Source organism: Ambystoma mexicanum, chromosome 2q (genome assembly GCF_040938575.1).
Source record: "Ambystoma mexicanum isolate Mex_15411 chromosome 2q, UKY_AmexF1_1, whole genome shotgun sequence".
Classification (NCBI taxonomy): domain Eukaryota; kingdom Metazoa; phylum Chordata; class Amphibia; order Caudata; family Ambystomatidae; genus Ambystoma; species Ambystoma mexicanum.
In genome coordinates, this window is record NC_090924.1 from 870,801,754 (window position 1) to 870,826,161 (window position 24,408).

At 49.5% G+C, this 24,408-nt stretch overlaps 1 protein-coding gene across 1 annotated transcript in view; it reads right to left on the reverse strand.

The window, feature by feature from the left end:
* The window catches only part of RAB18 (RAB18, member RAS oncogene family), a 222,952-nt gene that overhangs the window by 91,129 nt on the left and 107,415 nt on the right, over nt 1-24,408 (reverse strand). Inside the window, exon 3 of the mRNA XM_069648112.1 lies at nt 3,254-3,315. Coding sequence (XP_069504213.1) covers nt 3,254-3,315 — 62 coding nt within the window. The remainder of the gene's footprint in view (nt 1-3,253; nt 3,316-24,408) is intronic.

A 24,408-nucleotide genomic window follows, 5' to 3' on the forward strand; every position in this document is an offset into this window, starting at 1 on the left:
ATGACCAAACAGGGAAATGGGTCCGCGGACCGAACCCAGATATCACTAATTTTTTTGACTTACGTTTAGCCTGTTTTAAAGAAAACTACTGGACGGATTTACACCACATTTACAAAAGCACGCTTTCAGGACCAAGCCACTGCTCCTGCCGCAAATCTGGTGAAAATCCATCCAGCGGTTTGGACTATAGACATTTTCCATTATGACTATAGAAGAAAAAAAAAGAAAGAAAAAATTGGGACCCCCTATAACTTTGCCCCCTCTTGACGAAACCTCACCAAACTTGCCAAAAGAATTCAGAGTGGGCTATATACTTTTGAAGTTCTAAGCCGCCCAAAAAGTGCTCTTCCTATGGGTTTAGTAACTTAACCATAACTACACGGCCGCTACCACAGGATATATATCTCCTGCCCATCTGAACTGCTAATCTTTTGGTCCATTTGTAGCCTTCTCTTAGCCACACCCCTTTCATTCCCTACTTAAGGTGCATTCCAGACTCTTAGCTTAACCCTGCCCCTTTAGTTTCTTTGTTGACACATAAATCAAAGGATGTCTTATCCGAAGTGAAGGGGAGACGAATAAGAGGGCAAACCCGGTTTGGTCACTTTAGGAGCTGGAAAGGACAGGCACCTGCTCCCTGCATTCTAAACACCAAGCAGATCAAGGTTGTTCATCAATTGGGTCAATAGTGCTTTAGTTTTTCTCGCCCAGGTTCGGGCATTCAAAAGCCAGCTCCACTTTGGCGTAGTCGAATCCAGCCTGCTTTGGATACATGATCCCTGCTCTGCCCTCCAGCCTCAATCATTGGGCCGACTTGGGCATCATCGCCAGTGATCTCAGCCAGTGACAGACCAAGATAAAGACTTTTGCTGTTTGTCCCAGCTGTCCCACAGAAACCAGTTAGACATAACCATGAGTCTCCTACAACCACAAACCATCTCCCACACAGAGGTTTTTCCTGCAAAGAAGCTCGTCAGCACCGAACATCCAACCTTACGAATCTCATTTCCCCACATTACCAACACACACTGCTTGCATACAGTGCCTATGAACGCTCATTCACCCATCTTACACGCAGCAGACATCGCAGATCTCATTACCACTCCCAAGCCAGATAGCATTTATCATCACCAAAACCTGGCTCTTTCCCCACTTCCTTCCACTTGTCCCACCCAGACCGAACATCCAATATGCTGACCGGTCACAGAAGGCGTGGATGTCACCCAGAAGATAAGGACGGACACTGCATATTGTGCAGCCAAACTGCATTAGAAACTATGGAGCTCCTTGCATGTCAATTCCCATCAGATAAGGAAACCACCACGTTTCACCTTGTATACCAATCACCTCATATGTGTGGCACTTTCACGGACAAAATCACTGACCTGCTCTTGTCTGTTTGGGTCATCCACTCAAGTAACATTTTTCTTTGGCACTAAAACATACCCGGAACCCAGGCAACTAAAAACACCAGAGATGCTCTCCTGAGCTTAACATAATGCAACATGTGCAAGCCTCTTTCCACTCTCCTCTGTCATTAAATTCTTTCGACTTAATCTCTCTCGACTAGACAGATCACACCCCACAATCATCTTCATCACACATCCCCCTCTTCCAAAAGGGCAGGGTAAACCCACCATGTTCGCACATCGCCATTTCAAAAACCTCTCGATGGAAGCAATGGAAATCAGCCTGACCACTTCAGTGCCACAATGAATGTAAATTCCCTAATTGAAAAGTTCAAGCAAAATTCAAAGGAATTGGTCGAGACACACATGCTCCTTCAAAAATAGGGCGCATCAAGACTCAAACCCTCCGCCCCATGGTACACCCAGGAATTGGTTGAAAGCAAACACACTATCAGAACACATGGAAAACATTGCTGCAAATTTCGCAAACCTGTAGACCCGAGGCATTACTCTAAAAATGCAGGGCCCCAATTATTAACACTCCTCAACAATTGCGGAAGCCTCTGCTCAGGGCAAAGCATTTTTCTTAATGGTCAAACAGCACACCGCCTTACTATACGCATAAATGTAATATCCTTTGAGAAATGCTAGGCCATCAACAATTTAATTAGAAAAGGCGACACAAGTAGACATTGCATCTATGCCTCCAAATCTGTGCTGCCGAGCAAAGCCTCAGACCCCCTTCCTTGAGCAGACTTCACCCCCACCCCCCAGGAACTCACTGACAAGGTTGCATCACTAAAGCCAACCCATTACATCCTACCTACTACCATAACAAAAAATAAAATTAAATTATCTTGGTTCATATACTATCATCTCACTCTTTCAGAATGGGCTTTGCCTGAACAGTGTGTGTACACGTGTGTATACACACACACACACACACACACAAACACACACACACACATACACACACACACACACCACCACCCCCCCCCCCCCCCCCCTTTTACCACAACCCATGATGACAATGGCATTCCTAGAACTCAACTCAAATGGAATTCCTGCTGTTCGGCCATCCTCCAAACAGGAAACTATCCAAGGATGGCTGAACAAGATGCAACTGGACAGATTCACCTCCAAACTTGCCCCATTCGCCAAACCCCTTTGGTTCATCATAGACAGCAGCACATCAGCAAGAAAGCTCAGACCATGTGGTACCAGATCACGCTGCTGCGCCACAAGATTCAGCCTTCCTCCCTCTGCAGGCCACGGCCCGCCGGCTCCACTGTCAGCCTCTACAGACCATTTCCCTCTTCCACTTAACTCATTGCGCTGCAGCATTGGTCCTTTGCTCGGTTAAGAGACATCCATCTGCTGCCCCCACACTCTATTGCTGCAGTTCCCACTGGCCCTTTTTGGACCTGGTCCAACTGCCTTCAGCTTGCTTCAGTAAGGTCTCCCCACCTTTGGACCATCTCTCTCCTATGTGCTTCACCCATGTGTTTCACATTTCTTATCCCCCCCTCCCCGCCCCCCAACAATAGGATTCTCTTTCATACACCAGTTTGCATTCATAAGAGCGAATGCACACTGGTTTCTGTTGACACATTTCTAACAATGACAGGATTCAGTGTATAGATTGACAACGTAAATTAACACTGGTGAGTTGATTTTCCTAAAATGTAATTGTCTATATTTGCCAGTCTATCAATTATGGATGAGCACAGCAATTGCCATTGGAATTTTACATTTTTTTAAAGAGCGCTATTTGTGCTAATTTTTTTAAGCTTCATCAGAATAATAACTTAGTATACCTTTCACAAACATGAAACAAGACTTACCCAAATTGCAAGCTTAGCTCTATTACCATCAACCGAAATTGTTTTCACCTTGAAGTCCACACCTCAAAAAGAGTTTTGTTAAATTGGTTAGCACATTAATCAACAAAATAAAAACATTAAAAAGAATGAATTTACCAGAATCATAAAACATTTTTTAAAAAGGAGCATTAGCATGATACCATTCAGCATAGATCATTAACTAATCCATAGACTACTTCACAAATCGATTCCAATTACACTTGTCTCAAACATGAATGGAAAAATATTTTACTCATCTACACAATTTATTTCTATTAGCGATTATGATGCAACACAACAATCAGGTGGCTGAGAGCGAGAAGCTCTCCTGCCTACCTAAGCACTATTTAAACACAGACAAAATGTTTAACTGTGAAAACCAAGAATGTCGCAGTTAAAGGTCTGGCTATTAGGGTAATTTATCTTCTGCCAAGAATGGATTGCAGCCAATACACTGTGCTGCCCAAGAGGTCTCTCCTACGTTCGTCCATGGACGGACTCCGTAAGAGTGGGAAAAGGAGTACACTGGCAGCAGAGGAGGAAGGCAGGCAACAGAAAACACACAATGTCTGGGACAAGGAGGGAGAAGGAAGAGGACATGATGGGTGCGTGCACATTTCAGATCTAAAACAACAAAAAAAAAATTAGCAGTTATTTACAGTGCTATATGAAAAAAAATATCAAGCGCCTCCAAGGGAGTCTGGATTCCTGGACAGATGCTTTGCCTTTGACCAAATACTACTTTGAAACCTAAGGAGCTATACAACAATTGCTACAGGGTACTGGAATCATATACATTGGAAACGTTAGCTCTGTGTGTGTGATAAAGTGCACAGTAAATCAATTAAAATGTCTGCTTTTTACTGCTTTTCAAATCCATCTCTGGAATAAATATGTAGTGTTATGTCTGACTTCGGAAGTTTGATCAGTCTAGTTCAAAGAACAGGTCAATATGGTACTGGAGGGTTCTAGATGCATCCTCTGGGGAGTAGCCCCTCACCAAACAGTCATCCATATACAAATAAACATGCCTACCCCTCAACCTCAGTGATTTTTGTGAATACCACAGACCCGATATTAGGCCAAAGGGCAGAACAGTGTACTGGTAATCGGGGTCTATTAAAGAAAAACACAGGGATTCGTGGTGGGGTTTCCGAATCAGTACATGTAGGTAAGTATCCTTTAGGTCCATCAAACATAATCAATCCCCTGGACACAGCCAAAGGGGACATTTATTGGTTAATTCTACAGCTGCGAGTAAAACGTTTTAGGTATGATATATGGCATTTATAACGCACTGATACACAAGTGTTTCAAGGCGCGACGAGGCAAGGCAGGGGGAACAGAGGGGAGACAGACAACAATCCTAATAGGCCAGGCGTCATTCATATGGTGCAAGTGCATGGGAAGGGGGAATGGGGAAAGTGCAGGGGGAGGGGACAGTGCAGTGAAACAGTCCCCAAGTGTGGGGGTTGCCAGGAAGGCAGTGCAGGTGTATGTGACTGGCGGGGGAGGGACCTGGGCCCGAGAACAGAGGGTGGCCAGGTAACCAGTGCAGTTTCAGCCAAGAGGTCCTCAGGTGAGAGGAGGAAAAAAAGCAAAGAGAAAGGTTTTGAGGTGCCTCTGGAACCGGAGATGATTCGCCTCAAGTTTCAGTGAGGCTGTTCAAGAGGGAGGCCCCAGCCAAAGAAATAGATCTACCACCAACTCCTTGCTTGAAGAAGCGACTGACCCTGAGGGATTTGGAGGCGGATGAGCGAAGAGCTTGAGGAGGAAGATATTTAGGAAGAGAGAGTTGGGAGGTATTGAGGCCCCAGAAGGCCTTGTGTACAATGCAGAGGGGTTTGAACTTAATCCTTGCATCCACTGGGAGCCAGTGCAGATATTTCAGTCCTGGAGAGATACGATCCCTGAGCTTGAGGCCAAGGACAAGTCTCGCAGTCCTGTTCTAGATGAGTTACAGAGGGCAGAGAGTAGAAGCAGGCAGATTTCGAAAGAGGCTGCGGCAGTAGTCCAGCCTAGAGAGAACCAGAGATCTGGGGACAGTGAGCTTCTGGGGGAAGGAGAGGAAAGGAAGAATACCTCTGAGGAGGTGCAGCTGGTAGTGTGACTTCTTAGAGACGTCAGAGATGTGAGGAGAGAAGGAGAGTGTGGAGTCCAAGATGACCCCAAGCTTTATAGCCTCGCAGGTGGGAGCAGGAAGAGGGCCAAGAGATGACAGCCAGAGAGTGAAAGGAGATTTTTTTTTTTTCCGAGATTTTTTTTTCGGTCTTATGACCATAAACCGAGAATCTCATTCTAACTGGCATTAAGGCAGAGATCATTGGCGGCACACCACTCCTGGATAGCAGAAAGACAGAGATGAGAGAGGGAGAAGAGGTGGCCGAGGGTAGCCTGAAAATGAGCCCAGTGTCATCCGCGCAGCACTGGAAGTTGGGGCAGGTAGTAGCAATGCGGTGGGCAAGAAGTGCCAGATATTGGTTGAACAGCCAGGGAGAGAGGTTAGATCGCTGGGGAACACCAGAGGTGGAGGTGGAGATAGAGGAGAGGAAAGACCCAAGTTGAACCTGGGAAGTTCGCTCAGAAAGTAAAGAAGTCAGCCACGCCAGGGCCTGACCGGTGATCCCCAGGTTATCACGGAGATGGTTGAGCAGGATGGCATGGTTGACAGTGTCAAAAGCAGAAGAGATCAAGTAAGATGAGGACACAGGGGGTGTTGGAATAAAGGTTGGAGAGCAGGTCTTCACGGATGTTCAGGAGAGCAGTTTCCGTGCTTCTGTCAGCTCTGAAGACAGACTGGTGATCATGGAGACAACCAACAGATTCAGAGTGAAGATTGAGCTGGGAGATGGCCAGCTTTTCCAGGAGTTTGTCCAGGAAAGGAGTGATGGAGATTGGGCGATAGTTAGCCGGGCAGGACGGGTCAGCAGAGGGTTTTTTAAGAAGAGGGTGCACAGGGGAGTGCTTCAGGGGGGAATGGAAGACTCCTGTGGCGAAGGAGTGGTTGCAGAAGTCGGCCAGGGCCGGAGCCAGGGAGTTGATGTGGTCCTTGATGGTTTTGGAAGAACCGGGGTGAACCTGTTTTGACAAGACTTTCATAGATCGGACTTGTCTCGAAACCTCTTCTGGGGAGAACAAGGGAAAGGCAGAGAAGGAGGGAGGAGAGGTGGTCACAGAGGAGAGAAGAGCAGGGAGTGGAGGGACGAGAGGGAGAGGAAGATAGAGAGGGCAGGAGGTCCTGAGTTTTAAAGATTAAGTGAGAAGCCAGGCTGTGCAGAGGGGACAGGAGAGGTATAGACTGCAAAAGGATTGGCCAGCTCCTTGCAGATTTTAAAAAGTTCGGCCGAGGTAGAAGTGATTTGCTAAAGAACTAAAGTGAGAAAGTGTAGTTATAATAGTTGACGAGCGGGCACAATTATTTCAGAATTCTGAAATGATTTTGAAGGCATGTGTTAGGTACAAATTAGTGCAGTCCAACTCGTGTGGGACTTCACAAGACTTAGTATTAGGTAACCCACCTTTTAATATGGGCCTGTACTACACAAGTTGGTAGTGTAACTGAGCAGCCAGGCTTATTTTAAGAGGGGTAGTGTGAGCTATGGACCTGTGAAATGAAATCAGTAAATACAAGTATCCAATTCAGCACTTCCACACAGTTATATAATACATTATTTATACAAAGCTATTTAAAGCATTCTTTAAAAACCAGTAATTAGCTGTAGCATTAATCCTAAGGTAGGATTCAATGCAAAAAGTGAAATATTCATATGTTACACATGTTCGAGCACCCGAGGCGACTTCATTTGAGGTCAGTATAGCATTTATATAGTATGACCTAATATTGAGTTTTTCAAGGAAAGGTTAGGGTTTGATCAGAACAGACCGATAGGTTATAAGAACAGTGAGATTCTCCCAAAGGGATGCAGGCAGCAAATTATCGCAGCATTAATAACATTTAAAATCTGCAAGGGAACACGCAAAGCCAATAGGTTCAGAAGGAGGCCTTTAGGGAGCCAGGACAGCCAAAGTCAATGAACAAAGTCAAAGTTCTGATGCTCTTCCTCTTACAAACAAGTTCTTAAATAGTCAGTGTTCAAAATAGAAATGACAGCAACAACTTAGTGTAGCGTTAAAACGCACTCCCAAAGATAGGAAGCACCAAATCAATGGCAAAAGGAAAAAGTACCTCAAGCCCCACAGTACCTTTGAAATTAAGTTGTTCCAGCTGGTTGCCTTCATGATGCAATGCAGTAGACCCTGGTTCCTGGTCCATGGTTGTGGTGATGAAGAGGATGACGTCTGTCAAGCTCCTGCGGCAGCACTCAAGAGAGGGTCTCAGCAGCAATGGATTTCCATCGATTCAGCAGCTCTTTGTGGTTTTGGCACCTTTTTCTCAGTGCCAAAGAAGAACGAAAAGCTCTGGTTAGGATTTTCTTGATCCCTCGGTCCTGGACTCTGGTGAGGGGACTCTGGACGTGGATTTCATGCTTCTGTAGGGTCCTCTGGATGCCCACAAAGATCTGGCTGGATTCGGACTTGGGGAGACAATGTACTCACAGGTAATCGAGATACCCCGGGTTTTGGGCTTCTACAGCCTAGGAAAGTCGCAGCAAGTCGGGGGTTGCACAAAATAGAGTTTGTCTCGAGGCTAGTTGGTCCACCAGCCTAAAGGAGGAAATGCTCATTTGAAAACTTTAGCACAGGTGCAGGGCTTCACCGGGCACTTGTCCAGGAGGGTGCTGCTGGCATCTCTCTAGTCCTCTGCTTCGGATGTTGTCCTCCAGTGCTCAAGACTGCTCTTAGTCCCAAAAACCTCACTTTTCATGCAAGTTCCCCATTCATTCACAGCCCTAGGCTGTCAATCACACAGCAGGGTGGCCATCCTCCAGGACAGCCAGCCGGCCAAATGGAACTGATTTCACCCAGGCACACCTCGAGACAAAGGACAGGGAAGTTTCAGGACCCTCCCTCACTTCCTGCCTTTCCAGACACACTGGAGCCTGGGTGGGCTTCCGGGCTGAAGCCCGCCAAAGGCAAAACACACAAAGGACTGAAACCTAAAGCAAACAAATGGCAAAAAAAGAAGACGGGCCATTTTGTGAAAATGGTCACCCCTTGGTGCAGCAGTGCAGCGGAGGTATCGGCCTGCAGATCCATGTCACTAGGTAGTAAAAACGAAACCACTGCCACCAGCCAGTCAAGTAAATTAGTTTAACAAAATGTTACATGTGGAATTGGTTAAAGGAATTACTAGGTAACCCCCCCCCCCCAGCACTCCACATAGGGTGGTGTGTGCAGGACCCATAAAGTAAAGGGAAGACAGACAGGGGTCATCTTACTATTCTTGGAACAGTATTTAACCCAAGAAAATGTATTAAAACATTAAGAGAAGTCCAAGGGACTGCTCAGTGGCACTGCACAAAAGGTGCTGAGAGTCACAATGCAAAACCAGATGCCTATGGAGTTTACCAGACTCCATAAAACAGTAAGGAACATAGAAAATCATATTCGGAAAAAGTGAGAAAGGTCCCACTCACCCAGGTGTAAAAATGTAATTTAAAAAATCCCAGAGTCCAGCAAAAGAGCTTGGGGGGGTCTAAGGTTAAAGGGAATTGGCACAGACAAAGATTCTCCCCAATACTGTATCTGTGGGTTCTTGGCCTTTGCTAATCTATCAGAACAGGAAATAGGTTTGGTTTTGTGTTGCGTGGTATTCTCTTCTGGGAATCAGGACTGGAATTTGGTCTTCTTTCTTGCGACTGCACCGTCCAGTATTAGTTCTTTGTAATTTTTCATTGAACAAGAGCGGGTTACTGGTCTATGCATTTCAGCTTTTATTTGAGGCGATAAGGTTAAAGAATCTGTGATTCAGTCAAATGCCATAATTTCTCCAAGACTCACTTACATTGGATACAGAAGGAATGGAACGGACGAGTAAAGGGATCGAGCCTTTATGAGTTTACGATTTCCAATTCCTATATAGATACTTGTGCCTCAAAAAATGTAGGCAAGTCAGAGTTTCAGAGATGAAGAAAAATAGAGCAGAGTGATCTGAACATGATAGGTATATTTAAATAAGAGCAAGGTGGAAGAACGGCATCAAGGCTGAAGATGGCACACAAGGCATCAAAGTTATATCTTGCTGGATCCATGGCTAATGTAATCTGACTGTGAAGATGCAGGATATTCAGGTTAGGTATATGTCTCCTAGGAAGTCTTCTCTTAGGTTACTCTAGCAAAATGTTACGTCTCCAAAGATGCAGCGGTTAGGGTGAGTGAAAGCCATTTGAGATAAAGTCAGACAAGTTCACTACGAAGTTTGCATTGTAGCTTGAAGGCCTGTACTGGCAGAAATGAAATGGGGAAAGATTGACCTGCCGCTCAAGGCGTGTTAAGCAAGATTGTATGCAGTACCCCTTTGGGTGCACTACAACAACCCTGACCTTCTGGCAATAGGAACCCAACCTTTTGTACAAGTCTGTACTACACAGGTTGGTAGCGTGTTGAGCAGCCAGGCTGATCAAGAGGGGTCAACGTGAGCTGTAGGGAAGTTACACAGAGGTTCACAGTGGCAAGTAGGTTTCTTGATTAAACAATTAGTAATTTATTTTGCAATTTTTTTTCAATCAATATGTTTATTCGGATTACAATCCATCAAACACATACAAAGAAAAACAATAGACAATTAATCACAATCCATAAAATCCCTTCCCTTGAATATTTCAGTCCAACACAAATCAACACAACATGTTACATTTAGATTAGATACAGAGTAAAAGATCCATTGTTACCGCATTTAAAATCACAGTAGGGTTAGGCAACACCAGTAAAGGGTGAATCCATTTTGCCTGGCGCTCAGTCCTCAAGGAAATATTAAACATTGGGTAAAACCAGAGGTTCACATTCATCAAACAATCTCCTCCCAAGATGCATAGCTCTTTTTAAAAATGTGAGCAGTGCCTATGCTGCAAGGACAGGGTCAGCCGACAGAAGGAACAGAATAGCCGGCCTAAAGGATCGAATGTTAGCCTCTTTCAAGACAGGCAGCATGGTTACTCGTCTAATCACACGATAGGCGGGACAAAACAGAAGCAGATGGGCCCCATCTTTCTTGATGTGGCCACACAATGGACACCATGCGGAGGTCGGGTAGCCCGTCCATTTTACTGTATTTCCTCACAAAAGGAGACAGTCAAACCTTGCGCGAGTGATTAGCCAGCGATCATTCCTAGAGGTACCCCATATTAAATACAGTTGTATCTCCTTTATTAGGCTAATCACTCTGTCTCTATCTGCATTAGACACAAATTCCAAAAGCGTTCTCTTTCTTGTGAACCCTTCCTCGGTATGCCTTTATAACTGTTATTTGGTCAACAGGGTCACTGGAGGAAATAGGGCACTAAGGTTGCCCTCGATTAGGAATGTATCTATGTAATCGAGCAATGGTATTCTTCTCCAGCCCTCCCTGTCCATCACAGCCCTGATTATAAAATGGCAGAGAGTGGCCTGTTCATTAGCCCATAGCCTCACCCAAAATATCATCGGTGCCGCCGCCCACTGGTCCTCCCAAAATTCCATCCCCAACTCTCTATGAATTGAGGTACAGGGTGATGAATTCGGGAGCCCCATAAGTCGCCTAAAAAACAGATTCTTTTTTATTCTTTATTAACAGTCAGTTAGCATTAGCCTTCTTCAGAAGGGGGCAATATAATAGTAACACACAAATACACTCCAAAATCCACACTCTCAATATTTCTAAACCAGTAGATACCCTTTTGGGATGGCCCACAGACAGTTCCTACATCCTCAGGGGACTTCAATAGTTAAGGTGCTGGGGACATTAATATTTCGCTATTGCATTTAGAGTGTCAAAGAAAAGAGGTTTCAGAATAAGCCAAGTATTCACACAATTATTCTTAAGCAGGTAAGTACTTTCAATACAGCCTCCCCCCACCCGCCAATGCAAAGTCAGTTAAACTCTTCCTGGAAGGAAGACGCCACATGAGCTGGGGAGAGAAGAGTCATTCAGGGACCCAGGTTAGCCAAAGTTAGCAGAAGTCAAGGTGAACTGAAGCATTTCTTACAGGTAAGTAGAAAGTCTTACACAATGTTTTAGAAGTCTTTGTAGAATAGAAAAAAAAAATTAATCAAAGTAGGGCCACAAGCTGATTAGGCTTTGGCAGCAACTTCACAGAGTAACCAAGACAAGTCTCCAACAAGGACAAGTGTGGTCACACAACAAGAGGTAAGAAAAGTGCAGCAGATGGCTTCTGTGCCTGTGCAGCTCTGCAGATCCTGGTGTTCCTGGGCCTCAGTCGTGGGGACAAGAAGGAGGACTTCTGGGGACTCCTGCAACACAGTGGCACGTACGCCGACCGCAAGCGGCAATCTTCAAACAAGTGGCACTTCAGTGTTTCAGCTCCTCGCGTCTACCGCAAATAGCAACAATGCGGTTCCTGACTGTTGAGATGGGCTTTCCTTACATCTGGGGTCCAGCGCTCTGTTGAGGTGGCTCAGGCAGTCCTGCTTCCTGGGAGTCCAGAGGATCTTCCTGGAGCTCCTGGCCAGCTTAAAAGCAACGCACACAATCTGGTGTTCCCTCTCCCAGGCTATTCGGTTCCAGCAGCAACTGCAGTGGAATTTCAACCAGCTTTGAGAGGATGTCCAGGTGGCTTACTTTGGAGTTGATTAGTCCCACCACCTCAAGGGGAGAAGTCATCCTTGCAGGGCTTCTCTAGTCGAAACGAAATTTGAGTTTCAGCACAGCCACAGGGCTTCACCGGGCAAACCAACAATCCAGGAGTTGCAGCAGGCGTCCTCTTCAAGTTCTTCTTCAGATTCCTTCGTCCAGTGGTCGACTGCCTTCCAAGCCAAATAATCTCACCTTTTATGCAGGTTTCTCCCATTCATTCCAGCCTAGCTATCAGTCACCCAGCAGGGTGGCTGTCCTTGCCGGACAGCCAGCCGACCAATCACCTAAGAGTGCATTCCTGTCTCCTAAGAGACTAGGCACAGGGAAGGCACCTCTCTCGCTTCATGCCCCTGCCAGACACCATGGAGCCAGAGGTGGGCTTCACTCGAGAATCCCACCAAAGCTAAAGCTAACAAAGGGACCAAACCTGGTTTGGCGAGCAGAGTAAATCTCAAGAAGGACCTTTCCACAAAGAAATGGCGAAAAAAGAAGACCAGGGCCATTTTGACAAAAATGGCACCCTTGGGTGCTTTACTGCAGCTGCGAATGCAGCCCGCGGTAAAAAAAAAAAAAAACACCACGGTAGTTAAAAGTAAACCACTGGCACGAGCCATTGAACTTGGAAAGGGCAAAATAAAATTGTTACATGAGAAGCTAGACAAAGGGGATACCAAGTAACCCATTTAGCACCCTATTGTAAGGTAGTGTGTGCTAGCTCTAGAAAGTTACAAATGTAAGTAAAGTAAATTTCACTTCACTCTTGGAAACAGTAGTTGGAAGATATTTAAACCTTTGGGAAATCTGAAAGATTTCCCTGTGCCACTGCAATGAAGGTGCTGTGTGACACAATGTAAACGATGATGCCTATGGAGTGTGTCAGACTCAACAACCAAAAGAAAGTGTTCAAAGTCACATTAAAAATACACGAAGCTTCTGAACCAATGCAACCGCATGCGACTAGGAGCCCCCGTGGTCTGCCATAACTTACCACTGTGCAACCAATACTGAACCCGCTACGTGGGGAAGCACACCCAGAACACGCTTGGCTGCGAACAGCCTCGCTCTCAGCTGCTCCTCGCACCCCAGGTCCCGTAGTCATTAAGCCCCCCAATGTCCTAGCCGCAAGGACCATCGTATATTGGCCCATAAATGTGACACCCAACACCAGGACTACCATACCTGGTACGGTTTGTCAGCCTCACCAGGATCCCAACCCCTGCAGTCACGTGGATCACAACTACCAACAGAGATCCTGGGGTGCAGGCCCATGTAATAGGGATGTGCAAGGAGATCGCAAAGAGAATCCCTGGGACGCCCAGTCAATTCCACCAGGCCGCAACAACCCACCCAGCAACAAAGGCTAGTGGTAAGTGGTACCTCACCATCTATTAACCAATAGAGCCTTAGACCTTGGATCTAGACAGCAACCAAGAAAACTACAAAGAACCTTATGCCAAGTCGTGTATCTGAGGGTTGGGCCCCCGTGGTGCGGGGGCCCTCCTCAGATCCACCATACCTTCTTCAATCTAGCCATCCATATCCACGGAATCCCTCCGCGGCTTGCTGGACCCCACACACTATAGTATATGGTCCATGCACACCCTGGAAACCTGCAGAGAACAAGCCTGTGGGACTCGGTTAATGTTCAACGGTTTTCAGTCCTGGAATCAATTAGGAGTCGTCCCGGCATACCCCCGGATGAAAGTGTGGCTACACTCTCTACACACTCCAACGCCTGCATATATACACCACCGAGGTCTTGACTGAAGACCAATATGCGGAGATCAGGAGGCACACCCCACAATAGCTCACCGCTAACAAGATCATCAATTGCGAAAGGGGGACATCATCCACACTCCAACCTTGCGGCCCGTGGACTTTGTAGGACAGACAACAGCATACAGGTCCTCACCACTCCACGGCTCGCATAGCCCACCTGTGCCAACCGCACACAACAGGGGCTCATTCACTACTAAGCCTCAGACCTACTTTCCATGGACGTTAAGAAAACACTAGCAAGATACAATTTCTCTCTGCCCCACGACACTCACCAAGTGTCGCAAACATGTCGTCGACAGGGCCTGAGGCAGCCGCAACCAAGGCGGACTTCGCTGACCTGCTCACTGAAATGAGGGTTACGAGAGCCGACATCGGAAACAAAATAGATAAAATTACACACAGAATAGACGAGATGGAGGAGAGACTGGAAGAGGTTGAACTTAACCAAACCTCTTCAAACATGCTGGAGATCCAAATAGACCAACGTCTCGTAGAGATCGAAAACAAGGAAGAGGAAATCCACTTAAAGGTTGATGATCTTGAAAACAGAGCGCCGTAACATACGCATATTTGGTATTCCAGAGAAGGAAGGTGAAACCGAACTAAACCAAGAAAACTCTGCATGATAACGGTACTTGACCGTTTAAGAAGCACATTTTTTTTTTTTTTTAACCAGTCTTCCTTCTTTATACTGTTCATTTGTTACTGAGAGGGGCGTAGCTCGGATCAAAAAAATTGTTGGGGGAGAGGCAGGACACAAACTAGGTAGATCAGCAAGTACTACACTTAGACAGAACTGTTAATGTTAGCAGGTTAAATGTCATATAACCCACTAACCAATATAAGATCAAACTCTCTGCATACTTATATCACAAAAAAAAAACCTCACACAACCATCTCTCGCACAACAAGCTGTACACACTTCACCACACCTCAACAACACATAAGCTGCACCAACAGCACACGCGGACTGACACCGATCCAATACTCGCACCAAAACTCAGCACCCAGGATCTACCGAATTGAAGCTGCCAACAGTACACCACTCCTCACTATCCTACTCCCGCTTCACCTTACTAACCCATCCCACCTTCTCATTTACAGATCCGCCAGAGCGCCTGGGGACCAATTCCGTTGGTGACGGTGCACTATATAAGTACCTTTCATAATATAACATATTGAAGCTACTCTTTAAGGATGACTCAGTGGACAAACCTAAAATTGACCGCATCCACAGAGCTGGCGGCAACCCAGGCAGCCGAGAACGGTATTAGCCCGATTCCACAACTAAGCGTATAGAGCTCGAGTTCTGGAGAAAGGAACAAGTTACTTACCTGTAACTGTTGTTCTCCAGCATGGGTCTGGCATGGATTCACATGCTCATGAATATTCCCCGTCGTCAGGCTGGGAATCCTCGGTAAAGAAAAATCAGTATCAGTTTCGTTTCTGATCTGTCTTTCGTAGTAGTAACCAATCACTGATCTCTGCGTCATACTGACCACAGCCAATGACTGCCATCTCCCTAAGCCCCGCCTCTGGCAGCCATCTTCAGATTTGGTAGCACGTGAAGTGGCAGTATGACCAAGTGAAGAGCCGCAGAGGGGTAGGCGGGAGGGTTCGCATGTGAATCCATGCCAGACCCATGCTGGAGAACAACAGTTACAGGTAAGTAACTTGTTCCTTCTCCAGCATGGGGTCTGGCATGGATTCACATGCTCATGAATAAAAGAATACATAGCAGTACACACATGCACAACCACGGGAGGTGGCAAAGGCTCAACATTAAGCATTACATCCAAAACTCAACATTAAGCAAATCTTACCTCCTCACCAGGCTCACCTTAGGCGAACAGGTTGCGCAGCACTGCTTGGGCGACCCTGGACTCCTCCCTGGAATCCCGATCTACGCAGTAGAATTTCGTGAAGGTGTGCGTCGACCTCCACGTAGCAGCCCTGCAGATGTCCAGCAAGGGCACACCAGATAGGAACGCCGTGGTAGCTGCGATAGCTCTGGTGGAATGGGCTCTCGGACGGCCAGGCAGCTGTCGGTTTGCCAACCGATGACAGTACATGACACAGCCGGAGAGCCATCTGGAAATGGAAGCCTTTGAGAGAGCCTTCCCCTGATTGACAGGTCCAAAGTTCACAAAAAGTTGTGACGTCTTCCGAAAACTCTTCGTGCGGTCCACGTAGAACTTCAGCGCTCTAGCCACATCCAGCGAGTGCAAAGTCCTTTCAGCCGGCGACAAAGGCGACGGGAAGAAAACAGGCAACACCAAGGGTTCGTTGAGGTGGAAGTCCGACGGCACCTTGGGCATGAAGGAGGGGTGCGGAGTATCGGGAGATCGCAGCAAGATGAATCTTGATGGAAGCGTGCGCCAGGCCAGCCTTGGCCAGCGTCAGTAGGTACGGCAGTACTTGAGGAGTCGTAATCCGTAGAGGGTTAATCTTCTGTGCGTGGCACCAGACAGAGAACCTCTTACATTTGTGTCCATAGCATTTAAGAGTTGAGGACGCCCTGGCCTTTGCAAGAACCTCTCTGCAGTCGGCCGGTATGTCGTAACCTCCAAACTCTTAACGCTGCAGGAGCCAGGCCTGCAAGTTCAGCGACTTCGGGTCGTGATGGAGGATGGCGCGTCCTTCCCTGGAGAGAAGATCTGCGTCCACTGGCAGTTTGACGGGGACACTGACAAGTCCAGAAGGTCCGGGAACCATATCTGCCTCGGCCACGCAGGTGCGACGAGGATCATCCTGCACCGTGACCTCTTGAGCTGGTTGATAAGCCGGATCAGCAGGGCAAGCGGCAATGGAGGGAAAGCATATAGGAACAGGCCCTCCCAGGGGAACGAGAAAGCATCGCCCATGCTCCTCGGCTGGGGAAACCTGCTGGCGAACCTCCGGCACTTGGAGTTCGTCGACGTCGCGAACAGATCGATCTGGGGTGTGCCCCACCGTCGGAAGAGGCGGTCCACTAGATCCTGTCGTAGTTCCTACTCGTGGCACGAGCGCAGCTCTCTGCTGAGCGAGTCGGCGATGGTGTTTTTTATTCCTGCCAGATGAAACGGCACCAGAAACATCCCTTGGGTGACGGTCCAATGCCACAGATCCTGCGCCTCCTTGGACAGGGCAGGGGATCTGGTACCGCCCTGCTTCCTGATGTAGAACATGGTGGTGGTGTTGTTGGTGGTGAAGACCCTCACCACCTTGCCCTTGAGGGACGGAAGAAAGGACCCAGAGGGCCCAAAACACTGCACGGAGTTCCAGGACGTTGATATGTATGGACTTCTCCGCCGGCAGCCAAAGACTCCTCGCATGCAGGTTTTCGGTGTGCGCTCCCCACCCTTCCAGGGAGGCATCCGTGGTCACTGTCTTCTGGTGGCCCGGGGTCTGAAAGTCCATGCCCGCCGTCAGATGCGCGCGGGTGCCCCACCACCGGATCGCTCGTCGGAAGCTCTCGTCGAGTGTGATCCTGTCCTCGAAGCTGCCGGTCGTCTGGATCCAGCGAGCGTCCAGGAACTCCTGCACAGGCGGATGAGATAAATGCAAGAAGACCTCATTCCGAGGAGGGACTGGATGGACCTCACCCTGGCCGCGTCCGCAACCAGCATCCGCTGCACCTTGCCCAAGATGGCCCTCGTCCTTTCCTCCGACGGAGAGGCCAGAAGCGACACTGTCGAGCTTCGCTCCCAGAAACAGTGCGTCTTGCGCGGGTACCAGGTGGGACTTGGCGTAGTTTATGGAGAATCCCAGGTCCGTGAGTAGTTGGACGGTCGTTGCCGTGTGCTCCGCGGCGAGCTCCTTCGTCTTTGCTCGGATGAGCCAGTCGTCCAGGTAGGGGTAGACGTGGATCCCCTCCAGACGCAGCCACGCCGCCACCGGTGTGAGACACTTGGTGAACACCCTGGGTGCCGACCTCAATCCGAAGGGAAGGGCTCTGAACTGGTAGTGACGCCCTTGGACCGCGAATCTGAGAAACTTTCGGTGTCCCTTTAGGATGGGGATATGGAAGTAGGCATCCTCCAAATCCAACGACGACAGGAAATCGCCCTCCTCCAGTTGACCCAGGACGTGCTGGAGGGTGACCATCCGGAACTTCTGTGCCTTGATGAATTTGTTCAGTCGTCGTAGGTCCAGGATGCGACGCCATCCTCCCGTCTTCTTCCTCACGAGGAACTATCTTGAGTAAACTCCGGAGCCCCGAAGCCTCTTTGGGACAAGCTCGATGGCGCCTTTCTTGAGCATCGCCTTTACCTCCAAGAGAAGTTGAGGGACGTGATGTTCCTTCCTGGCCACGGGGGGGACGCGCGGGCACTTCTTTAGAAACTCGAGCGCGTGACCCTGGGCCAGGGCGTCTAGCACCCAACGGTCGGTGGAGATTGACTCCCACACGCTGACGAAGCACGCCAGCCGGCCTCCCACCGGGGTGCTTCGGTGGGGGCCCGACCCCACGGCCGGTTCAGTCCTGCTTCTACGAGGCTTTGCTGCCTTGCCCTCCTTGGCGGGGTCCGCCCGACTTGCCTCGTCCCCTGTAGGCTTCCTGCGACGACGAACGGGCCGCTTGACGATAGGTGGAAAATCCGCCGCCGGAACCTTTGGAGGCACCCTGCTTGCCTCCGCCGCTCCGAAAGGGCGGCCGTCGTTGCTGGAGAACACCAAGAGCCCGGGCCGTCTCCGTGTCCGTCTTGATGGCTTGTAGGGAATCGTCCACTGTTTTCCCAAACAGGTTGCTCCCGTCGAACGGCATGTCCAAGACTCTGGTCTGCACGTCCTGACGGAAGTCAGTTGCCTTGAGCCATCCACGCCGCCTAAGGCACACGCCGTTGCCCAACTGGCGAAATCCAGTGTCAGCGATGTCCGTCGCTATCGTAATGGCGTGGTCTGACGCCACTTCTCCTTCCTGCAGGATCTCTAGGGCCTCCGCCCTCTTGTCTGGTAAGAAGTCCAGCAGGGGGGCGATTTTGTACCACAACTCCCTGTCGTAGCGGGCTACGATAACCTAGGCGTTGGCAGCCTTAATCGTCGTTGCTGCCGATGAGATGACTCTGCGTCCCATAGTGTCCAATGTCTTTCCCTCGCCGTCCGGCGGGGAGGTTGACGTAGAGGCCGAGGCCCCCCCCGCTTTCTTCCTGGCCGCCGCAGAGACGACCGAGTCCGGGGTCGGCTGTGCCCGAAGGCACAAGGGGGCCGCGTCCGGGACCCGGTCCTTCTTCTCGTACCGATCCCTTCTCGCAGGCGTTGTGGATGGGTTCTTGAGGAGGGCGTGACCCTCATCCCAGATATCGTCCAGAAGAGGTACAGCGAGGACCGTCTTCCTCTTGGTCTCGTGCCGTTGATAAAGGAAACCTTCCTTCTTCTCTTCCGGGCAGAGCTGGAAAAGCTCGGAAGCCCTGGCGATCATGGCGTGAAACGATCCAATCTCGTCGGGCGGGGAAGCCCGGGGAGGGGGCGACGACGGGAGATCCTCGTCGTAAACCTCGTCGTCTGTACCCGTCGCGGCCGTGTCAGTCCCTGTATCATCCCCACGGGTCGTGGACAGGGAGGAGGGTTGAGCAGGGCGCGATGGTTGAAAAGGAGGTGGAGGATGAATCCTCCTTCTCTTAAGAGGAGGGCTCCCAGAAGGGCCTGGTTCCGGGTCCCCCGTCGGGAGCGGTTCCTCCGTTGGTGGTAATGGCAATCTCGTCCTTATCTCCGAGCATAAGGACTGTATAGCCAACAAAATGGCCGCCGAGTTGTCTTGCGGCACTGGTTGAGGGGGTTCCGACGGGCGGTCAGGAGCCCCGTCGGCACCCTCGACATTCTCGTCGTCTCCTACGTCAGGGTCCGTCCCGACGGGCTGGTCTTCTTCCACGCCAACGCCGTGGCCTAAGACTTCGATCAGCTCCTCCTCAGAGGTTGAGGCCGAATCCACGACGAACTCCTGCCCCCCTTCTCCGTCGGAGGTTTCACGGGGGTTCTGTCAATGGGCATGAAAGAGGACTCCCTCCGCGGTGGCAGGGAGACTCTGGGCCCCGAGGTCGCCACCACTGGTGTAGCCTCCACAGGCTGAGCCAGGGCCGCCGCGACTGTCTCGATAGAGGCCTTGGCCGGGTGGATCAAGGCTTTCACCACCTTAGGTGCGCTCACCGCCTTCTCCTTGGGGGGGATTGGGGGGTCACCGCCTCGCTCCCCTTCTGATGGGGCCTTCGAGCTCGACCGGGGTCTCTCCAGGAGCTTCGCCGGGTGCTCGGACTTCCTCTTACCCGAGCGTTGGCTCGTGGTTGATGGCGCTGGGGAGGATGCGCCCTGCCTGGCGCCCGTAGAGCCTGACCGTTCGGCGCTCCCGGTGCCAGCGGACTCGCGGTGCTTGGCCTTCTGTTGGACCGCCGGGGCGCCCTCAAAGGTCTTAGAAGACCGCTCGGACGACCTTTTTCTACTCGCCTGACGGGCTCTTACCTTCCAGCCAGTTGGCGAGACGCAGATGGCGGTCCTTCATGGTCCGCTCCGACATATTGCCGCAAAACGCACAGTCCTTCTCCACGTGCGTCTTGTCCTCATGCAGGCAGTAGAGGCAAAGGGAGTGTTCGTCCTCCTTAAAGACATTCTGAAGCTGGCATCCAGGGCAGACCCTGAACAGCTTTCCGGGCGTTGAGCTTCCCTTCTCCTGGGCCATGATCGAGATGGGCCTGAGAAACTTCTGGAGTCCTCCAAAAATTTGGCTCGACGAAATCTTCACCCTTGATGGGCGTAGAAGAATCCGACACGGGTCCCCGTTGATCGGATAAAGAAACGGTGGAGCTTGAGGCTCTTTTGACCGAAAAAGAGAAGTTTTTCCTAGGAAAAAGTGTGAAAAAAAGCACTACAGCTCGAGAGCAATAGCACGAGGATCCCAACACTTGAACGTGCGGTAAAAATCTGAAGATGGTTGCCAGAGGCGGGGCTTAGGGAGATGGCAGTCATTGGCTGTGGTCAGTATGACGCAGAGATCAGTGATTGGTTACTACTACGATAGACAGATCAGAAACGAAACTGATACTGATACTGATTTTTCTTTACCGAGGATTCCCAGCCTGACGACGGGGAATATTCATGAGCATGTGAATCCATGCCAGACCCCATGCTGGAGAAGCTAGACATACACCGCAGATAGCATTGGGGAGACAAATATCGCCATCTACCAAGAGCTATCCTCCCACACACTGGCGATGAGGAGAAAGTGCCTACCGATCATCAAAATGCTCAAAGACAAGGATATAAGGTACCGTTGGGGCTACCCGTTCTCACTGACTTTCGAATGGGAAGGAACTACAGTGAAACTTACTTCTGAGAGGGACATTTCCAGCTGCACAGCGGACCCATTGGGCGCCCATGGGGAAGGAGCGACCCTAGGTGAGCAGAGAAATGAAAACAGGGAATAGCTCATCAAGGGACCACGCCGAAAGAAGATGCAGGGATCCAGAAAGTTCAGGAGGATGAATGCCTCTCCGGACATGGAGCACTGACCGACCTGGTCATCAAACCACCCGATTTGCCTAGTATGAAGCACTTGAGGGCGGGACCAGGGTAAGGTCGTAACAGGGCAATGGAGACCAGTGCCCAGCAGTCAGCCACTGAAGGCCAGTAGTAAACCTGGAAAGCCACAGGTACCATATGGGAAAGGGGGAGGGGAGGCACAAGGGATCTGAGGCACACCCAGTGGTGGCGATCGTCTTGAAGTTGTAATAGCGGGGACGCAATTCGAGGCATCCACCGACATGTTAACCGAGACCAGGGTTACGATTTTGAAAATCTGAAAATGCAGGGAAAATGTTGGGGGCTCAATGTTAATTTGTTTGTAATAAGAGCAGGACCGCTCGTCGTGCGGCTCCCACTGCTGGTCCGAGAGTGACTGGGTGATGTTAACCCGGCCGGATCGGAAGCCACATAGGGTGAGGGGTGGGGAGGGGGGGGCCATTGGACGAATTAGAGTTGATGGGAGAGAGGTGTGGGAGGGGACGGAAAAAGAGGATGAAGCTTTGAATAAGCTGATCGTAGAGCGAGCAGGTTAAACAAACATCGACCACCATAAGGTTGATCACAACACAACCCATTAGCAGAGAATCAAACACATGGTTGCACAAGGTAGCAGAGGCACAAGGTAGCAGAGACACTAAAGCAGGCACACCTGTCACTTATTCATGCATCAAATGTTCACAATGTCGACCACACTAAGAAATGACAAGTTACGCATATGCACACTTAATGTGAAGGGCCTGACTTCCCCAACAAAACGGTCCATGGTGGCCAGAGAATTCAAACGGTCTGACATTGATATCTTGTTCCTCCAAGAAACACGCTATCAGAAAGGGGAAGAGGGCAATTCCTAGTGGCAATGTAGGTCACTCCCTTCTGGAACTCAGGGATCTCAAAAAAGGCGGGTGTGGGGATCCGAGTTCGGAAAGGCCTCCGTATGACGGTCCTGAGATCCTGGGCCGACACGGAAGGAAGAGCCGTGCTTGTCGTGGGAACTAACCGCAACACAATTACCCTTGCCACAGTCTATGCACCTAACCAAGGGCAAAAAAGATTTCTCCACAAAACTGCTCAGAAAGTGTTCAATATGGCACAAGGCCATACAGTTCTTGGGGGTGACTTCAACACATGGATGAATTGCTCCCTCGATAGGCAAACCAAATTAAATGCACACGACCCACCGCAGTCATAGGAGGAAGCAGACATTAAAGCGACTCTCCACCTGTATGGCCTTACTGACAGCTGGCGTCACCTACACCCATTAGACAGGGGTTTTACCTTCCACTCCATCCCCCCATGAGACTCTCACACGCATTGATTACATATTTCTCTCAGAGGGCCTGTTAGGAACACTCCGAACCTCGAACATATACCCCATTGCATGGTCAGATCATGATATGGCCATGGTGGACATAGGCTGGGATGACCTTGCACTCGGGAACACAAAGTGGAGATGTAATGAACCACTATGGTCAGATACAGTCTTCAGGGAAAACTTTGAGAATGAGATCAAGAAATTCTTCATTTCCAATGATACGGGTGAGGTAGCGAAGGTAACCGTAGGGGAGGCAGCTAAAACTACATAAAGGGGTATCCTCATTAGAGAGGGGGCTCAGAAAAAGAGGGAACGTACGTTACTGGAGAAAAACTGAACACAGTGAAGAAATTAGCACAGTCAACCCCACGCTAAAGATCAAAATACATTGCCAAAGCCAAAGAGCTCAGGGAGGAACTGAAAATACGTGAGGTGGGCAAAGTGGCCCAGAACCTACAATATCTAAAGCAGAAATATTATGAGAAGGGAGACAAGGCAGACGCCCTCCTGGCGGGCCGGCTTCGGGCGCAGAGAGCAGAAAGATGGGTGGACTCGATAGAGAGAACCGATGGCACCCTCTTAGACACAATAGAGTCCTCCCCAGAGGGAATACAAGAAGCATTTGCCCCGCCTCCTATTAAGATTTGTACACCTGTGATCCACCTCCCCATCGGGGAGTATTGATACATACCTTAGAGAGGCAAGGCTCCCTGCGCCGACATACACGGAAGCTGAATCCCTAGAAATGTCAGTCAAAGAAGAGGAGGTGATGGACGGTATCAAGCGTCTAAAGACAGGGAAGGCCCCAGGGGAAGATGGGTTTGCGCCCGGTTTCTATAAAACATTCTACAAGCTCCTCGCGCTCCCTTTCTGGCGACCTTGTTCAATGAGGTTTTCGAGACAGGCCAGGCACCACCATCCTTTGCACAAGCCCTTCTCACAGTCATCCCGAAGGAAGGCAGAGACCCAAAACACTGCAGGTTTTATCGGCCCATCTCGCTCCTTAATATTGATGCAAAAATACACGCGCAAATCATTGCAGCCCGATTAGAAACACACCTACCGCGATTAATACACTGAGACCAAGTTGGCTTCGTAATGGGGAGACAAGGGGCGGACACGATGAGAAAAACACTCCACCTGATACACGAAGCGCAGGGGATGCAGGGCGACCCAACCCTCCTGTCTCTGGACGCCGAGAAGGCCTTTGACAGGGTGGCCTGGGATTTCTTGGAAAAAGTGCTTGCTTGGATAGGGCTAGGACCAAAGCTCTGCCGTGCTATAAAGGCATTATTTTCATCCCCAAAGACCTCAGTGGCGGTGAATGGCGACTACTCTAGGTGGTCTGCACTGGAAAGGGGGACAAGACAAGGTTGCCCACTGTCCGCAATATTATTTGTTTTGTCCCTTGAACCACTTGCACAGAAACTGCGATCTGACGAAATGGTTAAGGGATTAAAGTAGGGGAAAGGGAATACAAACTGGGCCTCTATGCTGACGACATTCTCCTGCACCTAACAGATCCCCTGAGCTCTGTTCCAGCAGCACTAATTGAGGATATGGTCAATTAGCGGGTCTTAAAATCAATACAGCGAAATCAATCCTCCTCCCGATCGATAAAAGCAAGGATTCTGAAGTGGAGCGATTCGCCCCCCCCCCCGGGGATGAAGGTTAGTCTCACTACACTCAGATATTTAGGCATCAATGTTAGCCTGGAACCTGGAACTTTATACCAAGCTAATTTCCCCCCTCTGTCACTGGCTTTGGGGAAAGAAATTGAGAGATGTCCAGACTTACCATCCCCTGGGGCGCCTGAATGCCATTAAAATGGTAATTTACCTACCTACAATACTGTACCTGTTT